This window comes from Passer montanus, unplaced genomic scaffold, assembly GCF_014805655.1.
Source record: "Passer montanus isolate IOZ18808 unplaced genomic scaffold, ASM1480565v1 scaffold21, whole genome shotgun sequence".
NCBI classification, from domain to species: Eukaryota; Metazoa; Chordata; class Aves; order Passeriformes; family Passeridae; genus Passer; species Passer montanus.
Genome location: NW_024366703.1, coordinates 2,944,521 through 2,963,650, shown reverse-complemented (window position 1 = coordinate 2,963,650; position 19,130 = coordinate 2,944,521). Strand labels below are relative to the sequence as shown.

The following is a 19,130-nucleotide window of genomic DNA, read 5'->3' as shown; positions in this document are numbered from 1 at the left end:
AGCAAGAGGTGCTGAGGTACTTAACACAGGGTTTGCCCAAGTCCCTAGTCTTGGTTTCAAACAACATTTGAAGCTGTACAAACACAGAAATGCCCTACTGGATGATATGGCCTCAGCTGACCTAGCCTAACATTTTTACCTCCTTTTGCTACTACTGGCAGGCCCAGCCATTTTCTGTGGACCTTTCTTGATACTGAAGAATTGAGACAGTACAACCCTGCTCATCTTTCAGTATTCATATATGCACCTGTTGGAAGTTAGTTTATCTACCTATGTCTGCAATCTGAGAATTTGAATACCTCTGCCTCTGCCATTTTCTAGGGCAGCAAACTACAGAAGTCCATTATTCTCTCCATGAAGTGCTTTGTTAATGGAATCATAGAAGATCCTTAGTTCAAAGGGACCCTCAAGGATCATCAAGAGCAGGGTTGCTCTCCAGCCTCTCACTCCTCAGTCTACTTAGAGCCAGGCTTTCCTGTCCCAGGTGCAGAGTCAGGCATTGCCTTTGTTAACTTCCTGGAGTTGGTGATTGCCCAGCTCTGTAGTTTGTCTAGATCTCTCTGCAGGGCTTCCCACCCTTTGAGGGAGTCAACAGCTATCACTGACAAACTTAGGATAGTTTTGTGCCCTGCATCAAAGTTATTTATGAAGATGTTGAAGAGAACTGGGCCCATTATGGAGCTCTCTGGGGAGCTCCACACTAGTGCCTGGATGCCAGCCTAATGTTACCCCATTTACCAGAACTCTTTGCACCACACACTTAAAACTGATCTACAATGAGTGCAGCCTTGTTCTTTAACTGCACAATGTAATGAATGATAGTCCAATATTCAGTTTATTCATTGTATCCTCATTTTTCTCTGATCATGTGACTTTGATAATTCTCCTTTAACAGAAAAGAAAGGCCTCCCACCTTCCTTTTGTGTATGCTTTCCATAGTTCTACCAGAAATTAAAGCTAAGCTGGGCCCTGAAGTCAAGTTAGAGGCAGAGAGCTCTTACAAATACCATTTTACACAAGTCCCATATAGCTCAGTCTCACTTATTAACGGATTTTATTCACCTGATAAGCTCACAGATAAAGCAAGAACAGCAAAAAGACTGAAAGTGCAAGCATGAGAGCTGTATAAAATACGCCATTTGTGGACTTAAGCTTCCCACTTGAATGGGAGTAAAGTTAACTTTTTTTTCCATTTCCAGCTCTGTCACCTTGAACAGAGCTAGTGTGTTCACAGCATGCACACAGAACAAAATGTCAAGGTTCACAGCACATCCTGTATGATTGAATAATCAGGAAATCATTGACACATTTGATGGTTGCTTAGGAAATTTTCAAACGCTTGAGCAGGAGCTGATATTTTCTCAAAAGTCCAGCAACAGAAGCTTTAGTACTACAACTGTTAAAAAACTGCCTAAGAACTACAGCTGGGCATGCAGGTAGATACAGAAATAAGAAAAAGCAGCAGAAAGGAAAGTCTAAAAACTAAAATTTTATTTAAATCATTTATGAGTAAACGATGTAGGGCCGGCCCCCTGCAAAAGGGATGACATTTAGAGAACAGTTACTTCCTTTTACAGTGTAACATAGCAGATTTCCTCCTCAGAGCATAATGTTTACACTTCCCAGCTTTTTTCTTCTGTTCTGGAATAGTAACCAAGCTTTTTTTGAAGACCCCCTGTTGAGTGATGGTAGAAATTGTACCTTTCTTTGTAGGTGGCTCTTCTGCAGTAGGCTTATTTTGCAAGCAACGTTTTCTTCCTACTTCCAATACAGTTTCCTCACAATCCTTGAACTGGCTGCTTTCAGTCACTTCGTTAGAGTTCTTTTCTGCTAATTTTCTCTTGCTGGAAGTCAAAGTGTTCTCCTGTGTTAAAACAGGATCAATTGCTTTGAAGTTGTACGAATTGAACACTTAAAAGGCTTAATAGCTTTTTCTACACAAATATTTTTACAAAACCTTTATGGGTAAGGTGTGTAGGGGTTGCCAGAGGAGAAGTCAGTGACAGATCAGTTGGTTTAACCAAGAGCTCCTGCACCTTCAGATACTGAGAAACACAATACTTTGCATCATACAGGAATCAGAGCAAGAGACTAGAGAACTACAAAATGCACAACTTTAATTAAGAGGACTTAATTTACCATCCAAAAACTATTTCCAGTGTCAAAAGAGTTGATGAAATTTCCAATTTCTTGAAAGGACACACAGTCTGTTCTACAAATTAATCACTTTCTGATCATGGTTGGTAGAGTTGAGAGCTTTAACAGCCTTCAGCAAAGCCAAAAATAATTTTTATCATGACACATTTGATGCAATTTGAAAGCCTAGTCAGTTCTGCAATACATACTTCAGATATCTATTTGACTAAGAAAAAAGTTGGTTACTTGCAAGATGACAAGTGGCAAGCCACGTGATCGTTAAAGACCAATTATTCATCTATAAGTATTTCATTGAAAAACCACAATAGAATACAAATTGAGGTCTGTGGTCATGTTTAAAATTTAATGCCACACAGTCTCATGGAACCACTGGACAGTTAAAGCCTTGCTCTTGGAAGGAGCAGTAAGAGTAAGTCATCACACTCCACTCACTCTTGGAGCATTCCACAGCATTGACAAGTTAAGCAGCTGTGAGGAAGAGACAGAACACAAAGTATGGCCAAAGTTTTGAGTTTACAGTGTAAGAGAAATGGATCAAAGTGCTGACTAAGTTTCACTTAAAATGATCTCAAAACTACTTCAGGTTACTGGACATCAGGCTCAAATTTTAAAAAATCCTAAAAAACCCTCTGTTTTGATTTTTTTTTACCTATACATTTAGCCAAGCTATCTTCCAGCATTCAGTAGATATCATTAGACTACACAGCTTCAAGTTTTATTAATCACATAAAAAAAACAGATAACCATGTCATACCTTCTTAATTCAAACTCTGCTCTAAACATTCAGGTTAACACTCTTCCTTTGAAAACTTGCAAGCATGTTGGGGGTGGGTAGAACACACAGATTTTTCTTTCCTAATTTACACAATTATTGTCTTTTTTTACATTCTTAAATTCTAACTTAAAACTAAATTTGACCTTTTGTTGTACCAAAACCTCATTTTCTTCTTTTATTCAGACACTGATACACTTCCTCTATTCCCACTGTTTTAAGCCCTCACAGTTTGAGGTCTTGTATTTTTTTAATGAGTCTTCAGAGTCTCATCTAGAGTCCTCCAATTATAAATTCAGATCAGTACTTCTGAAAGTCTCATATTTACACACACCCCTGCTAACATTTTGCTGTGACTTTAGTTTCAATGCCAAGTGACCTGCTATCATTTGAAGTAAATAGCAATTATTTGAAGAAAATGCCAACTTTCCAAAGTCCATTATAAACACATATTAAGATTTTTTTTGTATCAAGACAATTAAGATGTCTAAGACTTACATAGTCTTTTATGGTTTCTTCTGAACGGGTTATTTGACCTTGCAGTTTCATAATAGTTTCATCTTTTTGCTTCACAATGTTAATCAGTTCTTGAATCCTTTCATTTTGTATATTCATTTTCTTGAAAAAGAAAAAAAGTTCAGTGTTAAATTTAACTATCATGATTCTTAGAAGCAAGATCAGTTAAACTACGCTTGACATAAAAAAACACTAGAAGCATAGTCTAATAAAATTTCAAGTTATTTGAATTTTGTATTAAAGCAAACAATTTTGCAGAAGTTTTTTTTTTTTTGAGACAGTTACCTCAGTTGCTTCTTTAAGTTGCTCAGCAGACTCATCCAATTTAATCCTCTGTGTTTCAAAATCTGTAACAGGAAAAAAGCCTAAATAATAATCAGCCATCACAGTTGACTCAGTACTCCATGTTATGTGTCTTCTGGTACTTCAGTGGTTTTTGAATACATTTATTTTCAAATTGACTTCTACTAGGACATGTCAAAAGTTGTTTACATTTTCTGAACTGGACAAATTGAGAGTTGCTATCAATTCAAAATACAGATGACATCACAAGATCTCTGCTGAGATCATTATGAGGGGCTGCTAGCTTTTCCTCCAAAGTTCCACATGCTGCCTGAATACACTGCATCAGCAAAACATGAAGTACGGGGACTACAATACAACAAGAAAATCAATAACTTTAATGTTTTACCCTACAATCCTTAAATCTGCAATTGACAATTAAGCATCATCTTAAAAACAAAATAAGCAAGGCCTATAAAATTGTTTAACCTGAACATATACAAAACAATGGATTACCACCATTATACATATGAATTGGTTACACAACCCCATTTAACAAAATTTCTATTCCTATTTTACAGTACTTAGTAATTTCTTTTTTTGGGTTTTTCACATCACACTTTGACCCAGCTTACCTTTGGTTTTCTTTTCTAGCTCTTCCTTGGTCTCAATGAGTTCAGCAGTTATTTTTGCTAGCTGTTTTTCAAGACAACCTATTGTTTCCTGTGGGTCCTCTAAGGACACAATGTACTGGTGGGCTGCTTCTGCCTGATTTTTGATATCAGTGATATCATTTTGCAGAGAATCAATAACACCCCCAAAATCAATGTAGTCATCTTTGTCTGTGTTGTTTTCTTCATTCTGAAAGAATATAGATTCATTTAGACATTGCAAATAATTATAAAAAAGCCATTATTTATACAGAAAATGTGGGAGATTGTTAGGAATTCTAATATATAAGTACAGTTATAAATCTGACTTCACAACCATCTTGTGGGTTCATATGTGCTGACTGCCAGTTTGTCTACCTTCACACACCAGTTCCCAGTATCAACCTAGAGCTACTTCATTTTTACAACATTTAATTACCCACCATTACATTTCCCCTTGTAACTCCAAAAAACATCCCCTCAAAGTTTACTATAAAAGTTAGCATATTTTAAACTAATAAGAATATTGAATTAACAGAGCAAGCAAACTGTTTTAGAAGGAATACATCTGAAATTTCCATATGACAGGAAAAGTTTGTAAGGTCAAGTAAGTCTGTGGTAACTTAAAATAGCAAGCTACACCCAAAAGACTGACTTACATCTTGCCTCTTTTTATAAAAGGGTTTCAAACTCTCAAGGGACAGACTCAAGTTAAGAGTCTAGGTAAGTGGATGAATAATTCTCATTGCTTCAGTTGTAGCTACTACTGCCCTAAGAGAGAAGTCTCTGTGACTACTCCAGCACAGTCCATACGCGGGACCTGAAGTCAGCCTCAAAGATTTAAAAGACTAAATGCAATGGATTTTATAGCACAAAAAACTGCAGATTTTGTCCCAACTTCTTTATATAGAATAATTGTCACTTTTGTGCTGGAGAAATGCAGAAAACTGCAGAAATTCCTGAATCCCAAGGCTCAGCAGCCTCATCTATTAAATAAGATACATAGATCTTGCTGAGGACACAGTCACATTGTGTGCAATCCCTTGAAACCATCCCTGGTATTTCTTGAGAAATACTATGACCATAACAGGTAGGTAGTAAAAGGGACATTTGGGGCAGACAGATAAAAATACCAGAGGTCCAGCTTGCTCACTGCAAGGCCGATCTTGTAATTCACTTTTTTCATCTGTGTTTTTAGCACAACTATTTACAAGTTCCTTGAAGATTTCCAGGCGTTTTTCAGCATTTTCTTCAAGCTGTTCTCGTTCATTAGAAAGTGCCTTTCTAAAGTGGAGAAAAAAACCCATGTCAGCTAAAAGCTAGCCATGAGAGAGGCTAAAAAGTTGTTAACACAGTTGCCTATTAACAAAGATGCTTTCTTTATTTTGGCACAACAAAACAATGCTGCTACCATAAACCAAAATTATTTTTCGCATACACCAGAAGAATAAAAGAGATACAAATACACAGATTATGGATAGCACTAAAAAAAAAAAGGCATTTTTTCTAAGCTGCTTGAGACAGCAATGTTTGGAGTATCACTAAAACAAAAAGGAACCAAAGAATTTGCAAATGCCACTCATTCTACAACGTACCAAAGCAGTTCTTCTCTTAGAAAGAGTTCTACAGGAAAAAAACAATACTTAAAAATTATACACACACATTCCTACCCATCCCACAGAAAAATCGAAGCCTTTCTGAAGAGCATTTTTCCTGAGCTCATAAGCCAAACAGAAATGAACACATTAACTGATACAATAGAAGATCTGATCTAGCAGAAGACTGTGGTCTCTTACAACAAAGATTTATGAAATAAGTAAATTTACTTTCACTTTCTTCACAAGTAACTTTAAAAACCACTTAAAGCCAGCTTACTTGAAATTCATTTCCCGTTGTGCAAAATAATCCGTAAATTCTTGTACCACTTCTTCACGAATTTTTATTTCCAGCAGTAACTTATTTTCCTTTTCGGTAATAAGTCTGTTCTTCAGTTCTTCTACCAGATTCACCAGCATCTAGAATCACAAATAGCATTATGCTTTTCATAAAGAAATGCTTTACCACAAGTGAGATTTTCTCCATTCCTCAAATATTACAATACTTTACTCTGCAGCTGGGAATAGTTTTTCTGGTTCTTTTATTAGCTTATTCATAAACAGAAGGATTTATGAGTAGATTGCACCACCTGTTTGGTACTAACACAGCAATTTAGGTTAGCACAGAGTGGGTATTTCCAAAGAACACCAAGTTTGTAGCAAAAATTCTTAAAGTTATCTTTAAAGATAGACTTAAGATCCACAGAATTTAGCCTTCTTTCTCCAGATGCCCTTTTTTGGGTATTAATAAAACTTCCACAAAATGGTCTCTAGTCCTCTGTTCCCCTGCTCCTTGTCTTCCCCAGAAGTGACTAAAATTGCTGTTTCTTAAAGCACAGTGTCCAGAGTTTTCTTATGTATAAAATAACAAAGGAACAATCTTGTGTTGCTCAAAAATAGGTGTATTGACCACAGGATAACAAAAGAAGAGAAAGCCAAATCTGCAATTCTTACTGCTCAGTTTGCACTTTGACACATTTCATATTTTTCCCACAATAAGCACCAAGGCATAAGTAATCCCACTCGTAGTTCCAAACACTGGATTTAGGTAGAATAAGGTAATGAGGGGGGAAGGAAAAAAAAAGGGTGATATGGAGGAAACCAGAAGAATGCATTGCTTCAAGGCTCCATGCCATAATTATTCTTAAAGTAGCCCTGGCACATACCATATATTTTTCTTTTGTAATAACTTCATTTCCTTCATTTGCCAGCACTGCTTCTTCTCTTGACATACTGGGCTCTTCCTCCATCTCATCAGCATCATCTTCAAACACATCTTCCAACGTTCTGTCCCATAGGATAGTAGCTCTTTTCCTTGGGATTGGCATTCTAGTGACATTAAGCAGTGATGATTCTCCTGCCAATTTCTGGCCAAATGACTGGTCTTGGGGGAGAATAGATGTGTCCATAACTAAAACCTACCCAGAAAAAAATCAAGAACAAGAAGTTACTGGTATTTTTTAAAGCTCCATTGGCACTGTGAAGACCTGCTGTACTCTCCTACAGGTCTCCTGAGCACAGCACTCTCTCAGCTTATCTATCCTCTGCTCAGAGCCACTATTTAGACCAATTTCCAGCTAGAGTACAAAGTTGTCACATTATAGCCTAACCCTTCTTTGAATCCCAGGAACACTAAGTCTCACTAACTGGATAACCTATAAGGGCAGCAACATTTCCTGTACTTTGAGTTTCCAGTTGCATTACACGAACACCACTCCACAAAAATTCTTTCACAGCTCTATAACCACTACAGTCTGTTCCTTCTGGTATTGTACTTAACCTGCTCAAATTCCAAAGGCATGGACTTAACTGTAACAAAACTTCTCCATAGCGTCCATCAAAGCTACAGCATTGATTCTCCACACTTACATCTTCCAACTTTGCCAAAGTTACATCACTGCACTTACTCCTACTGACTCTGCTTCCACCTTCCTACTGATGCCTCTCAACATAAAGATGACCTTTCACACTCTTTGGTGCTCCATCTATTTTATCAGTACTTAATATGAGCAATATTGCGATTTAAGATAGTAGTAGTATATAGGACAGCTAGAAGTGAGAGCATGTTGTATCTGCTGAAGAAATTTACCCAGATCTCAGGAAAATTCTTCCAAATATAGTAAGTTTCTTATTAGGCTGGATGTTTCACAGGAGTTACAAGTTTTCATTAGATGCTTCCACCCACACATTCCAAAGGGAAAAAAAAGTCCCAACATTTAAAAAACTGTAGGAGCTAAAGCTCAATCCAGTATAATTAGAAATATAACTGCAATACAAGACAAAAATCTAGTCTCTAAATTCATATTCCTAAAAGGGAGAGAACCTGCTCTTTAAAGCAAATCAAAGCCACTGATCAATAAGATAGACTACAACACTTACTTTTTGTGCAATGGCTGAGAACTTCAGCACATTGAGTGTTTCCTCGTATGCAGATGCACATTTGCTGATGTTTACTATCATGTACACCTTCCCCTTTCCACTGAAAAATCCTTGAAGGAAATGAGTTAACTTACTTTCCCGAAAGGGTATGTGCTGCTGCAACCTTTAAAAGACAAAAGAACAGATGATCAGACATTGAGTAAATTCCAGCCAGCATGAGAACTATGCAGCCTGAAGACATGAAAGTTTCACCCTTACTATGGCCCTAGTGACAAAGGTGTTTTAAATATAAATTTTAAATTTATATTTATTCCAAGTTTGTTTGATAAGCCAAACTCAGAACAAGTAAGTAAAATCACTAACATCTACGACAGCATGTTTAAAGGATGTTATAATTTAAGTGATTTAATTAAAAAGCAGAACAAGGCAAGTTATCTTGAAACTTTTGCACATCAACAAGACTACAATATAGATGTCAGAAATCTATACATTTTTTCTACCAAAAATTTAAGTGTTACTACTGTATACTTTAAACAATAGCTTTTAAACAATGTAGGTAATGCATAAAAACCAGTGCGTAGATGTCAGAAATCTATACATTTTTTCTACCAAAAATTTAAGTGTTACTACTGTATATTTTAAACAACAGCTTTTAAACAATGTAATGCATAAAAACCACAGTGCCCCGTTGGCAATTCATAAAAGGACTTACTTTGACTGCTGATAGTTCTTGAGTGCATTAATACACTTGCCCAGAGTCAGGAGAGAGGTATTGATATTTCCACTCTCTTTCAATCTGTCACCCTCATTGCGGGTCTTGGTATATCTTTCAGAACCAGCAAGATCACACAATGACAATCTGAAAGCAGACAAAGAACAATCACTCTATTTACCTTAAAGATGCACTAATTATTCATTTTTTAAAATGATCACTCATTCTTCTCAAGTTTGCTTCCCTAAAAAAATTTCCCACTATTTTCTGCTAAATATTTGCCCAACGTGCTTCCTATTGCGCCCCTCCACCCCCACCACCTCTTCATCCTCTTCCTTCTGGGGACTTGCACAAGTTCAGGAGTAAAGAAGCCTGGCAGAACCTTGTGCTGAGCAGAGGTGACAAGACACAACAGCACTGACACCTGATGGCTTGAGGGAGAGAGCCAAGTATGAGGGTAGAAGTGGGGAGGCACCATCCATGCAGGAAGCTCTGCCGGTGAGCACTGGGTGCAGTACCAACACACCAGCATGGAGGGTGATTGACAACTGCATATGAGAGACAGACTGTTCTGAACTTACTCATTGACTCGGGTCACCCTTGGTATTCCTGAATCTTCAATTTTTAGTAGTTTAACTGTGAATATGCTGTGACTAAAAGGAGAAATTTAAATCAGCAGAGAAGTGATAAAGTAGACCAATACTTTCAAAGTGTTTTTAGCCTCCACAACTTCTGTTCAAAATGTTGTTTGATCTGTCAATACATCTAAGCATACAAAATCAGACACAAACTTTTAAACAGATATTTATGCAGCATGTATTTTGATTTTTCCTTAGATATTCAGATAAGTGCTTTTGTATTGTATTTGATAAAATACTGTGAGTTTTAGTACACATTCACCCTACTGAAGAATTTAATCCCTTTGGCTTAAGTCATCATGCCACATGCTGCTAAAGGACACCAAACCTGAACCTAGAAAGCTAGATCTTGTTAAAGCCCCTTCCCTTCCTAGAAACCATAAGCCATGTTTTAGTTTCTCCTTCCTCCCACCCACCATCCTATGACCAGTGCTATTCAAAATGTTTCTTACCTTCTGCTGGAGCAATTATTTAGTTTCGTGCTTGCAATACTCTGGTGTTTCAATCCCAGTTTTAGAAGTCTAAAAGCTTCTTTAGAGTCAGAAATCTGAACCCACTGCAGATCTTCAGGAAGAACAAATATGATAATTTTTTAAATAACATTATCAACATAAGTATTATGGGTATAATGTATGCACAGCAAGGACACTACATTTACTTGAGGCATAGAAATGTTTTACTGCATCTGCTTCAGACAGAAGTTAAGTGATGACAAATCAGATCAAAATGCCTACTCTCATAGGAAAGGAAGAGCAAGTACATCACACCATTCCATCATTCTATTAGTATGTTAAACATGTTCCATTCAAATTAAGTGAGCAACCTTAACCTGAGCACAGACAAGTCAAAAAAGTAAGGTCTAATATGAATAGAAAGCCCTAAAGTCATATTCAGCAAGGCAGAACACTACCTAATAAATCCTAAAATAAAGAACAGCTTCTTCAATTTATACCACAGTTGAGGGGGGGAAGGAAGGAAGGAGAGTCATATGGATATCTTCTTTCAGGACCATCAACTTAACTGAAGCATTTTGCCTGCAATATGACCATATGTCTAAAGTCTGCTTCTCTATAGAGAATACTGAAAAAATCCCAGAAACAAAAACCTAAAAAACTGTTGAGCCAATTATAAATACCATTAAGAACTACGGACCTCTTTTCTTAAGAAGACGGAAAAAAACAAATCCCTAAAAATAGGTCATTTGTTTCCAATATTTCTCCCATTTCAAAGAAATATCAAGGCAGTGGAATGCAGAGGCTTTTAACAGTTCCAGTCAAGAGAAAAGATAAAGCAGTATAAAAGCAGGGATAATTCTATATATGTAGATTGTAATAATTTTGTTATTGAGTTTTTGAATCTAAACATCGTGACCATCATGCAGACCAACTTTTCAAATTACATTTGGCAATTTGCAAGGTATTCTATTCACCTTTTACAAAAGAACATCCCTTGATGTCTTGAGCAAGGCGTAGTGTTTTTCTTTTCTTGTCATTTGATACAGGAATCAGTAGATCATAAAAACATTCGTTGTAAATCTCAAAAAATGAAACCCAGACAGAAAACTTGATATAATTTCTTTCAGTTGTGATAGATTGTTCCAAGTCTTTTGAGATATCTTCCAAATCTGCCAAGTACAAAATATTACAAACCAATATAAACCTAGTAAAGTGAGTTTCATTAAAAAAGCAATAAGTAAAAATTGACATAACAAACCTTCTAAAAAGCATTTAAAATCTAAAATTCATTCCAAAAAGCCATTTAAGTTCCTACCCCATTTCTTAATTATCTGGAACTTATATGCTTAAATATTTTCAAGAGACACTTACTCTACTGCTTCCTTTTCCTCTTTTAATTCTATCAACCACATAAAGCTTGGTTTAAATTAGTCAAATCTCTTCAACAACTTTAAACTAAACTGACAAGACACTTCATTTTGACTTATTAAAGTAAACCTAGTATTTAGGTAGTTTTTTAAATGCTAGGATTAACTTTATATAATTACATAGAGGTACTCTAAAAGCCTGTCAGGATACCACTAAGACCCACAGCATAAGTGGTACTACCACTTTTCTTCAGCTCATTTAATGCCTGTTCAGATATTCTTCTAAGCATTTTATCTTTGTCTTTTCTGCCCTGATTATTTGTTCACTATCCAATTCAAAGGCACAGAAAACTGACAAGAAGTTATTTTATTAGCATATGCCAGAAGTCAGTTATTGACCCTAAGAAGGCTTATTTGCCAGCTTTAACTGCATAACTTTTAAATAAAACATACCCTTAGAATCCACAGGTGCTTTGTCCCTGGTGTTAATCTGGTGGTCTACCTACAAAAGAAAACAAACTTTGAAATATACTGTTGACAGTAAAGTTATTTCTAACAGCTCTATTGCATTACTAGATGGGAATACAGCTTGGGGGCAATATGCCAATGGAAAGACCCTGGTTACACACCAGGTCTAGTGCACCTGCACACTGCTACTGACAGGGCTGTTCTGACCTCACACTCACCCCACCTCTTCCCTTACATCACCATACAGCATTGCAGCTCGCTGACTTGGAAACACTCTAGCCCCAGAAAACAAGAGTGGTAGGAACCCCTCACATAAACAGGGTGATTCAAGAGGATGATTTCAGGACTCAGTTGCAGTTTAAACATTAGTTTTAACCTTGGAAATCCAGGGGACTCTGAATTATTTTACTGATGGTATTTAGATAATATTGGATTTCATATTTTTTCCAGCTTACTTGGCTAACACTTGGAAGTAAGAGGTAAATATAGAACACTCATCCACTTAAAAACTGAAATGAGCAACTTACATCTTCATGATCCATTTGAGATAAATTCTAGAGTTTATTTAAAGTCCAGGTTTTACTAAGAGAAAGAATTTTCTTTTGCTATTAAAAAAAAGTACACCAAATAACTATAGCTAGAGCTTTGGAGCTTCATACACACACACTCTTCCCAATCTTGGTTTTGGTTAGTTAGGGTTTTTTCAGACACAGAACTGCAAGTTGAAGTGCCTAAAGAAATGAAATCCATCTATTGAAATAAGTATGCTTAAGAGAACTAATATGAAATAAAAAATAGGAATGGTTTGGTTCAGGTTTCTGTAGTGTTCTCTCAAGGGTACATATTTCATAATAAATTTTTCAAATAAACATTTTAGGTATTAGGTTTTACACATATAAAACACCAACACAAAGCTCTGTTGCAGCAGATGCAAACTTTGCCAGCAAATTTGTAGGTTTAAGTGCTGCTCTTATGAACAGTTTCATAAACTAGAAGGTGCATTCAAACACACAGAAAAGGTTTTTCTCAAGTCCCTTCTGAAGGCTGACAGAGCTAGAGTTAACTTACTCCTGTGCTTCTGAAGTGAAGTCACAGAATTTTGCTGCCACCTACCTTCCACACTGGAGCCCAGTAAACCAATGGATAAAAATCAATGCAACAGATACATATTTTTTTTCCTTTCAACACTAGCTATTAAAACTTGCATACCTCAAGGGAAATGCTTAATTATTTTTGTAAAGAAAAAAAGAGAAAAGTACTTTTCTAGTTCCAAATCCCCATATATGCTGAGTTTTATTTTACATTATTCTTATAATTTCAGAATTAGAAGACACCAGAAAAAAGGTATGGTTATACAAAGTAATAATTCCTCATAACTGTAACTGGACTAAAGAGCTTTAGAATTTCAGTCAGCTTCTAAAACTGGAGTGTATTTCTGGACTGCTCAACAGTGAACTACAGGAAAAAAGCCCAGCAGAAACCCATCTTCAATTCAAACTGTTAAGTCCGCTAGCTTTACAGCTCTACTGCTTCAAACAAATTTTGCTTCCTTTAAGGATATTTGTCCAACTGAAAGGGCAACAACCTCAAAACTATTAATTTCTTCCAAGTATCCTGAAAGACAAATATGTTCTCTAAAGGATCAGACCTACTGGCATTCCCACAGATAAGAAGTGAATGTAAATAGTCCCTTATTTATTAAGGACCAGTAATCCAAGAGGATAAATTATCAAGTGCCCAAGGTACAGGAAAAAAAGAAGCACTTAAGTTTACATGCCCATGAAGTATTTTGCTACAAGACCAAAACCCCCAGGAACAGGGGTCATCAGCTCTATTGCTCACTTTACTGCTAATGAATGGTTGGCTGCCAGAAAAATAGACACATCCATGACTAAACACAGCCAGTCTCTTCCCACTGCAAATGAAGAACATGGAGCTAACTAAGGATGCATGTACTCATCAATATAGAAAGAAGGGCTCCTCTACCTCTTTTATTAGACGAAGTAATGAATTTTTGATAGCAGCTTCTTCTCTCACTTGGTTTTCAGTCAGCTTTATATAATCTCTACACCGATAGGGTTTGAGATCCATTGCTGTGTACAGCTTTCCTTGAATACTTTTAAACAACATATCCATAGTTCTTGGCAGAATACCAACATCATCTTCTGTCCCTGAAAGAATATACAAAAGAAAAATGCAGTTATTACAAGGTATACAGATGAGGACAGAAAGATAATATAAATCTCAAGGCATACACAAAGTTTGAAGACAACTTACAACATGAAGCAGTGGAGTTTTCTTTGTATTCTCAAGGTCACAGAAATAACATTAGAAATAACATCTGTATCAGTAATAACTACTGGAGTGTTTTGCATAAGCTTAGCCTTACGGGAAAATAACAAAAACCACCCACGACCAACAAACATTTGATAAAGACTTGAAATTTTTCATTCATATTTTTACCTTGGAAAGTGTAAGTCTTCCCAGCATTTGTTACACCATATGTAAAAACCAGACGATTATATCCATCTAGGAAATCTTGCACTGGTTGCTTCATGGTACCTTCAAAGAATTCTTCTTGGGTTGTTTCAGGTCCAAACACCTAATATTACCAAGAAATAGTTATACTTTGAACAATTAGAGACTTCTAAAGAATCTTTTAAATTCTGTTAGTTTATAATCTTAAAGACTATAAAGTTAAAAATATACAGTTTGCTTGGTATTCAATAACGTAAGTTAAAACAATCTGTACTAGAAAGAATTTACAAACATTTAAAGACAACTCATTTACTTGTGAAAAAGTGAACTTCTGTAACATTGGTCCTGAAGTTTTTTCACTTAGTCGACTCAAATAGTGTTGGGGGGGCTTCAGCACAATATTTGTTGAGTCTTCAAGTGAAACACAGTCCTATTAAGAGGAAACAAGCAATACAGGCATGAGGAGACTGTAAAGCACTCAGCTTACAGGAAAAACAAACAAAAAAACCCCCAAAAACAAATTAAGTATTTTAAACTAAATAAATGTCACACCTGTGATCCATTTTCTCTTTCCAATGATGTAAATGGCCTGATACGCAAGCAGACTTGTATGTGTCCCTTAGACTCCAAACTGCTCCTCTTAAAAAAAAAAGTTAGAAGTTTTGTTATTTTCTTGATAATTAGCACATGAAACCAATTTTATCAAATCAAGCTCTTTTGAATAGACTTATTTGATAACGAGAAGTATGTGTCCCTTAGACTCCAAACTGCTCCTCTTAAAAAAAAAAGTTAGAAGTTTTGTTATTTTCTATAATTAGCACATGAAATCAATTTTATCAAATCAAGCTCTTTTGAACAGACTTATTTGATAACATGGGAACCAAAACTACTTCACTAGATCAGCTTTGCCAAGTGCTTCAGCCCCTGCAGGAGCTTGCTGTGGAAGTTAATCCTTGCAGCACTTTTATGTAAACACAGCACTCAGACCAACAAAAACTGTCTATAAACTGGCAACCAGCCTCATTCTCAGAAAACTGAGGTGCACAATAAGGCATCAATGCACTGCCACACAACTTGGTCTACATCCTATGTATCTCTTTCAAACTAAAAAATAACAAAGAAGCTTTTCATCTTCTTGGTAAAATCTGACTATTCCTATCTATGAAAGAATTAAACTTATGTTTCAGCCCCTGCAGGAGCTTGCTGTGTAAGTTAATCCTTGCAGCACTTTTATGTAAACACAGCACTCAGACCAACAAAAACTGTCTATAAACTGGCAACCAGCCTCATTCTCAGAAAACTGATGTACACAACAAGGCATCAATGCACTACCACACAACTTGGTCTACATCCTATGCATCTCTTTCAAACTAAAAAATAACAAAGAAGCTTTTCATCTTCTTGGTAAAAATCTGACTTCTATCTATGAAAGAATTAAGCTTACGTTTCAAAAAATAAATACCCAAACAGTAAAGTTTTCTTACCTGGCTTGTGTCTGAGCCTGAAGAAACCAAAGAAAATTCTGAAGAAAGATCTGTTTTAATATCCTCCACACTTACTGGTCCTGCTCTTGGAGATGGTTCAATGCTAGCAATATAGGATGGTCTGTACAACTTCCCATTATCCAAAACCGGTTCCATTCTGCAAGACAAAATAAAGCTGTTTTGTGCTCTGTGATAATAAAACATATAATATACACTGCCATGCCTAGGCTACAGCACAGCACATAAACTGTTTTGCTAAATACTAATGGAGAACATGCAGTGTTCATTAAAGGAGTGGGCAGAGCAGGATTGGTTCAAAACTCTTTTGCTCAGGAGGAGTGTTGGTTTCCTGTCTATAATGCAGTCCCCTTTCAATTTCCCCCAGCATAAAACCCAAGATGGGTCTGCATTTCAGTGTCAAAACACTTAAAGGCTCAGTCTCCATGTGTAGGCTGTAAAAGACAAGGCAGAACTTGAAGCAGTTAGATAAATGTAACCAGGCTGCAAATGAGATAAAGCTACTCAAACTAAGCACCAATATTTACTTTCTGAACTAATGTAATTTATTTTTGGCCTAGCATCTGTATGAAAATCATAAAAAACTTGGCCTGAAATATCATCATGGCTCGAACAAAGGCTGACCTGTGAGTAAGCTGCTGCTGGAAAGAAACATACCTGTGCTGTCACGCTCTGGAAGTTTTATTCATCAGCTACACAAAGGCACACTGCAAAACTCTTATCAGTCCTTTACAGGAAACATATTTATTAGATGAATAGCATTTTAATTGCTTTAAATCTAAGCTTAAACTGTGATTTGTCAAGATTATGCTCTCATTATGTATCTTTTTCCTTAAGAAGCACAAGACAAGCGTTAAGCTGCGTACACAAAGGTGTAGGACTACAAAGGACTGTAGGTGTTGGCACAGCCCAGCGGTCAGAAGAGCGAGGTTCCAGCCCTTCCAGCGTGCCCAGCCCAAGCTGCGGAATGTTTATCCGTGTTGAGCCACACAGCCCTGTATATACTGCAGGTATTTACATGGGAACAACTGCACTGGCCCAGCATCAGGCACCAAAATGCACTCGTGTCCCGGGATGCGCTACTGTAAGCCTGCTAACCGTGGCGACAGAATTTAGAGCTGCAGACCCCCTCAAAAAGGGGATCCCCAGAGGCCCACAGAGCACAGCCACAGCTCACACACAGCCCGTGGCGCTGCCAGGCAGCCCTACAGGCGGCAGAAAGCGCTCTAAACCACAGTAAGTCTGGCAGCTTACATAAAAGCTAAAGCAACAGTCCTAACACCTAAAAAGAAAAAAAAATTAAAAAAAAGAAATTTTCTCCTCTGCAGGTATCAACCTTTCACTCCCAGCTTGGCGCGCTATTTGCCTGTTCCACAACCAGCGTGGCCCCGGCAGCAGCACAGCCCTGGGCGGGAGTTACCCAGGCCCTGCAGGCCCCACCGAAAACCGCTCACACGCCACAGCCCTTCGCGAGTCACCGGGATGGCAGCGGGGCGAGCCGGGGGAGCGGCCGCCGCCACACCGACCACCCACACCGCTTCACGGCACCGCTTCACGAGCCCACGACCCCCGCGACCGCTCTGCCGGAGAAGGCCCCGGCCCTGGCCCCGCTCACCCGCCGGGCCCCGGCCGCTGCTGGGCTCGCGCTCCGCTGCGGCCGCGGCTTCTTTTCGAATCCGACCAATGGCAGCGCACGGCGCCGCGCGGCCTCCTGGGAGGGCGGCGCTACGGCGGCGCAGGGCTCGACGGGAAGTGTAGTCCCGGAGGGGCGGGGCTGCCTGTCCCGGTTTGCCCTCGGGCGCGGCCGTGCCCCGCCGGCTCGGAGCGCCCGGGGCGGCTTTGCGGAGGCCGCGGCCACACGGGGCCGCCAGCGGCCGGCCCCGCAGCGACAGCGGCGCCTCGGCTGCCGCGGGAAGGCGCCCTGGCCCCGGCGGGCCTGCCCTCACCTTGGCCTCTCTCGGGTGCGGCAGAAGGACGAGCGTGAGTCGGAGCTTGCCGGAGCTCCGGGTGATCCCACATTCCGCTGTCTGTTTGTAAACGGGATGGTCGCGGTGTGCAGGTGGTGAGGGGGAAGAGGCCGCTGAGCTGCTCGATGCCCTGTACCGGAGCAGGGATCGGCTGGATTGGGAAGGTCCCGTTTTAGGTCGGGATGTGCTTGTGCCCTGCCCGGGTTCCAGTCCTGGCAGCTGTGTTACACACTTAGTACGGTACCTGTGCCCAAAAGCTTCCCCAGGCAGAAATCGTTGCTGGGTGCCAGGTTTGCATGATGGGCATTTAATTTCTTAATCAGCAAAGAGATAAATTCTTTGGCTTTATTTTCGAAACAGTGTTGTAATACCGATGAGATCATCGGTTTCTGGAATGTCAGGGTATGGAAATGTTCAGAATTTGGTAACAAAAATCGGCATGAGTTTCTCTTTAGAATCAGACAGAAATTCTTTCAGCTTTAATAAGAAATGTCTGACAGTTTTGAATTGAAATAAAAGGACAAGCAACTGGAAAGTATTCAGTATCTGCCAAAATTAAATGTTTGTTTTTAATTTGAAGAAAAGACTGCCAGCAAAAGCAAGCAATTCTGTAAAGGAATAATTCTGCACAGATTTTGTATCAGCTGCTTTCATGAGGTTGTCTTTAACATTAAATCCTATCTTTCTTTAAACAGAGGCTGTGTCATATCAGTTAAAGAGGTATATTAAAGGATTTCAGTGTGGTTGTAGAATACATTGTAACAGTTTGTTTGTTTTAACGGCAGAAAATTATGCAATGTTGATTTGAAATTGTTTGCTAACAAAACTGGAAAGTTCTTGAAATCATACTGTAAGAGTCTGGGTAATGTTTTATAAATAATGTTGGTTTCTGTCTTAAATAGAATACAAACTACTGAACGTACCTAATGCCAAAACACCTTTTTCATACCAGGAGAAGACTAAGAATGCCTCTCAAAATAAGGGAAAAAATTAGCTCTTGGGAGAAAACATGAAACTGTATTCTACTTGCTGAAAAGGAAAACTGAGGATCTGGGAATATTTTGCAAGGTATATTCCTGAAAACGTTGGGTCTATGACCTGCAGAACACTATTCTTGCTAAGTCAGGGCATCACAAAGCTCCTTGTACTGGCAATATTTTGATTTTGTTTGAATTTTGGATTTCTGAAGCTG

General features: G+C 38.3%; 1 protein-coding gene across 4 annotated transcripts in view; it reads right to left on the bottom strand.

Moving 5' to 3' along the window:
- KIF20B (kinesin family member 20B) overlaps positions 1-18,834 on the bottom strand; it is a 33,533-nt gene extending 14,699 nt beyond the window's left edge. For 2 of the 4 annotated variants that reach the window (XM_039709387.1, XM_039709390.1), the window contains exons 1-19: positions 17,918-18,834; positions 15,954-16,110; positions 15,022-15,108; positions 14,783-14,899; positions 14,455-14,593; positions 13,978-14,162; positions 11,977-12,025; positions 11,131-11,325; positions 10,154-10,265; positions 9,645-9,716; positions 9,064-9,210; positions 8,352-8,514; positions 7,139-7,390; positions 6,253-6,392; positions 5,511-5,661; positions 4,363-4,588; positions 3,731-3,792; positions 3,428-3,547; positions 1,702-1,864 (exon numbers count right to left, since the gene is read on the bottom strand). In XM_039709387.1, the coding sequence (XP_039565321.1) occupies positions 1,702-1,864; positions 3,428-3,547; positions 3,731-3,792; positions 4,363-4,588; positions 5,511-5,661; positions 6,253-6,392; positions 7,139-7,390; positions 8,352-8,514; positions 9,064-9,210; positions 9,645-9,716; positions 10,154-10,265; positions 11,131-11,325; positions 11,977-12,025; positions 13,978-14,162; positions 14,455-14,593; positions 14,783-14,899; positions 15,022-15,108; positions 15,954-16,109 (2,536 nt within the window). In that variant the 5' untranslated portion in view covers position 16,110; positions 17,918-18,834. Of the gene's footprint in view, positions 1-1,701; positions 1,865-3,427; positions 3,548-3,730; positions 3,793-4,362; positions 4,589-5,510; positions 5,662-6,252; positions 6,393-7,138; positions 7,391-8,351; positions 8,515-9,063; positions 9,211-9,644; positions 9,717-10,153; positions 10,266-11,130; positions 11,326-11,976; positions 12,026-13,977; positions 14,163-14,454; positions 14,594-14,782; positions 14,900-15,021; positions 15,109-15,953; positions 16,111-16,628; positions 16,699-17,586; positions 17,628-17,917 lie in introns of those variants that run through there. The other 2 variants (XM_039709388.1, XM_039709389.1) reach the window with 2 other exon arrangements.
- Between the last annotated feature and the right edge of the window lie 296 nt (positions 18,835-19,130).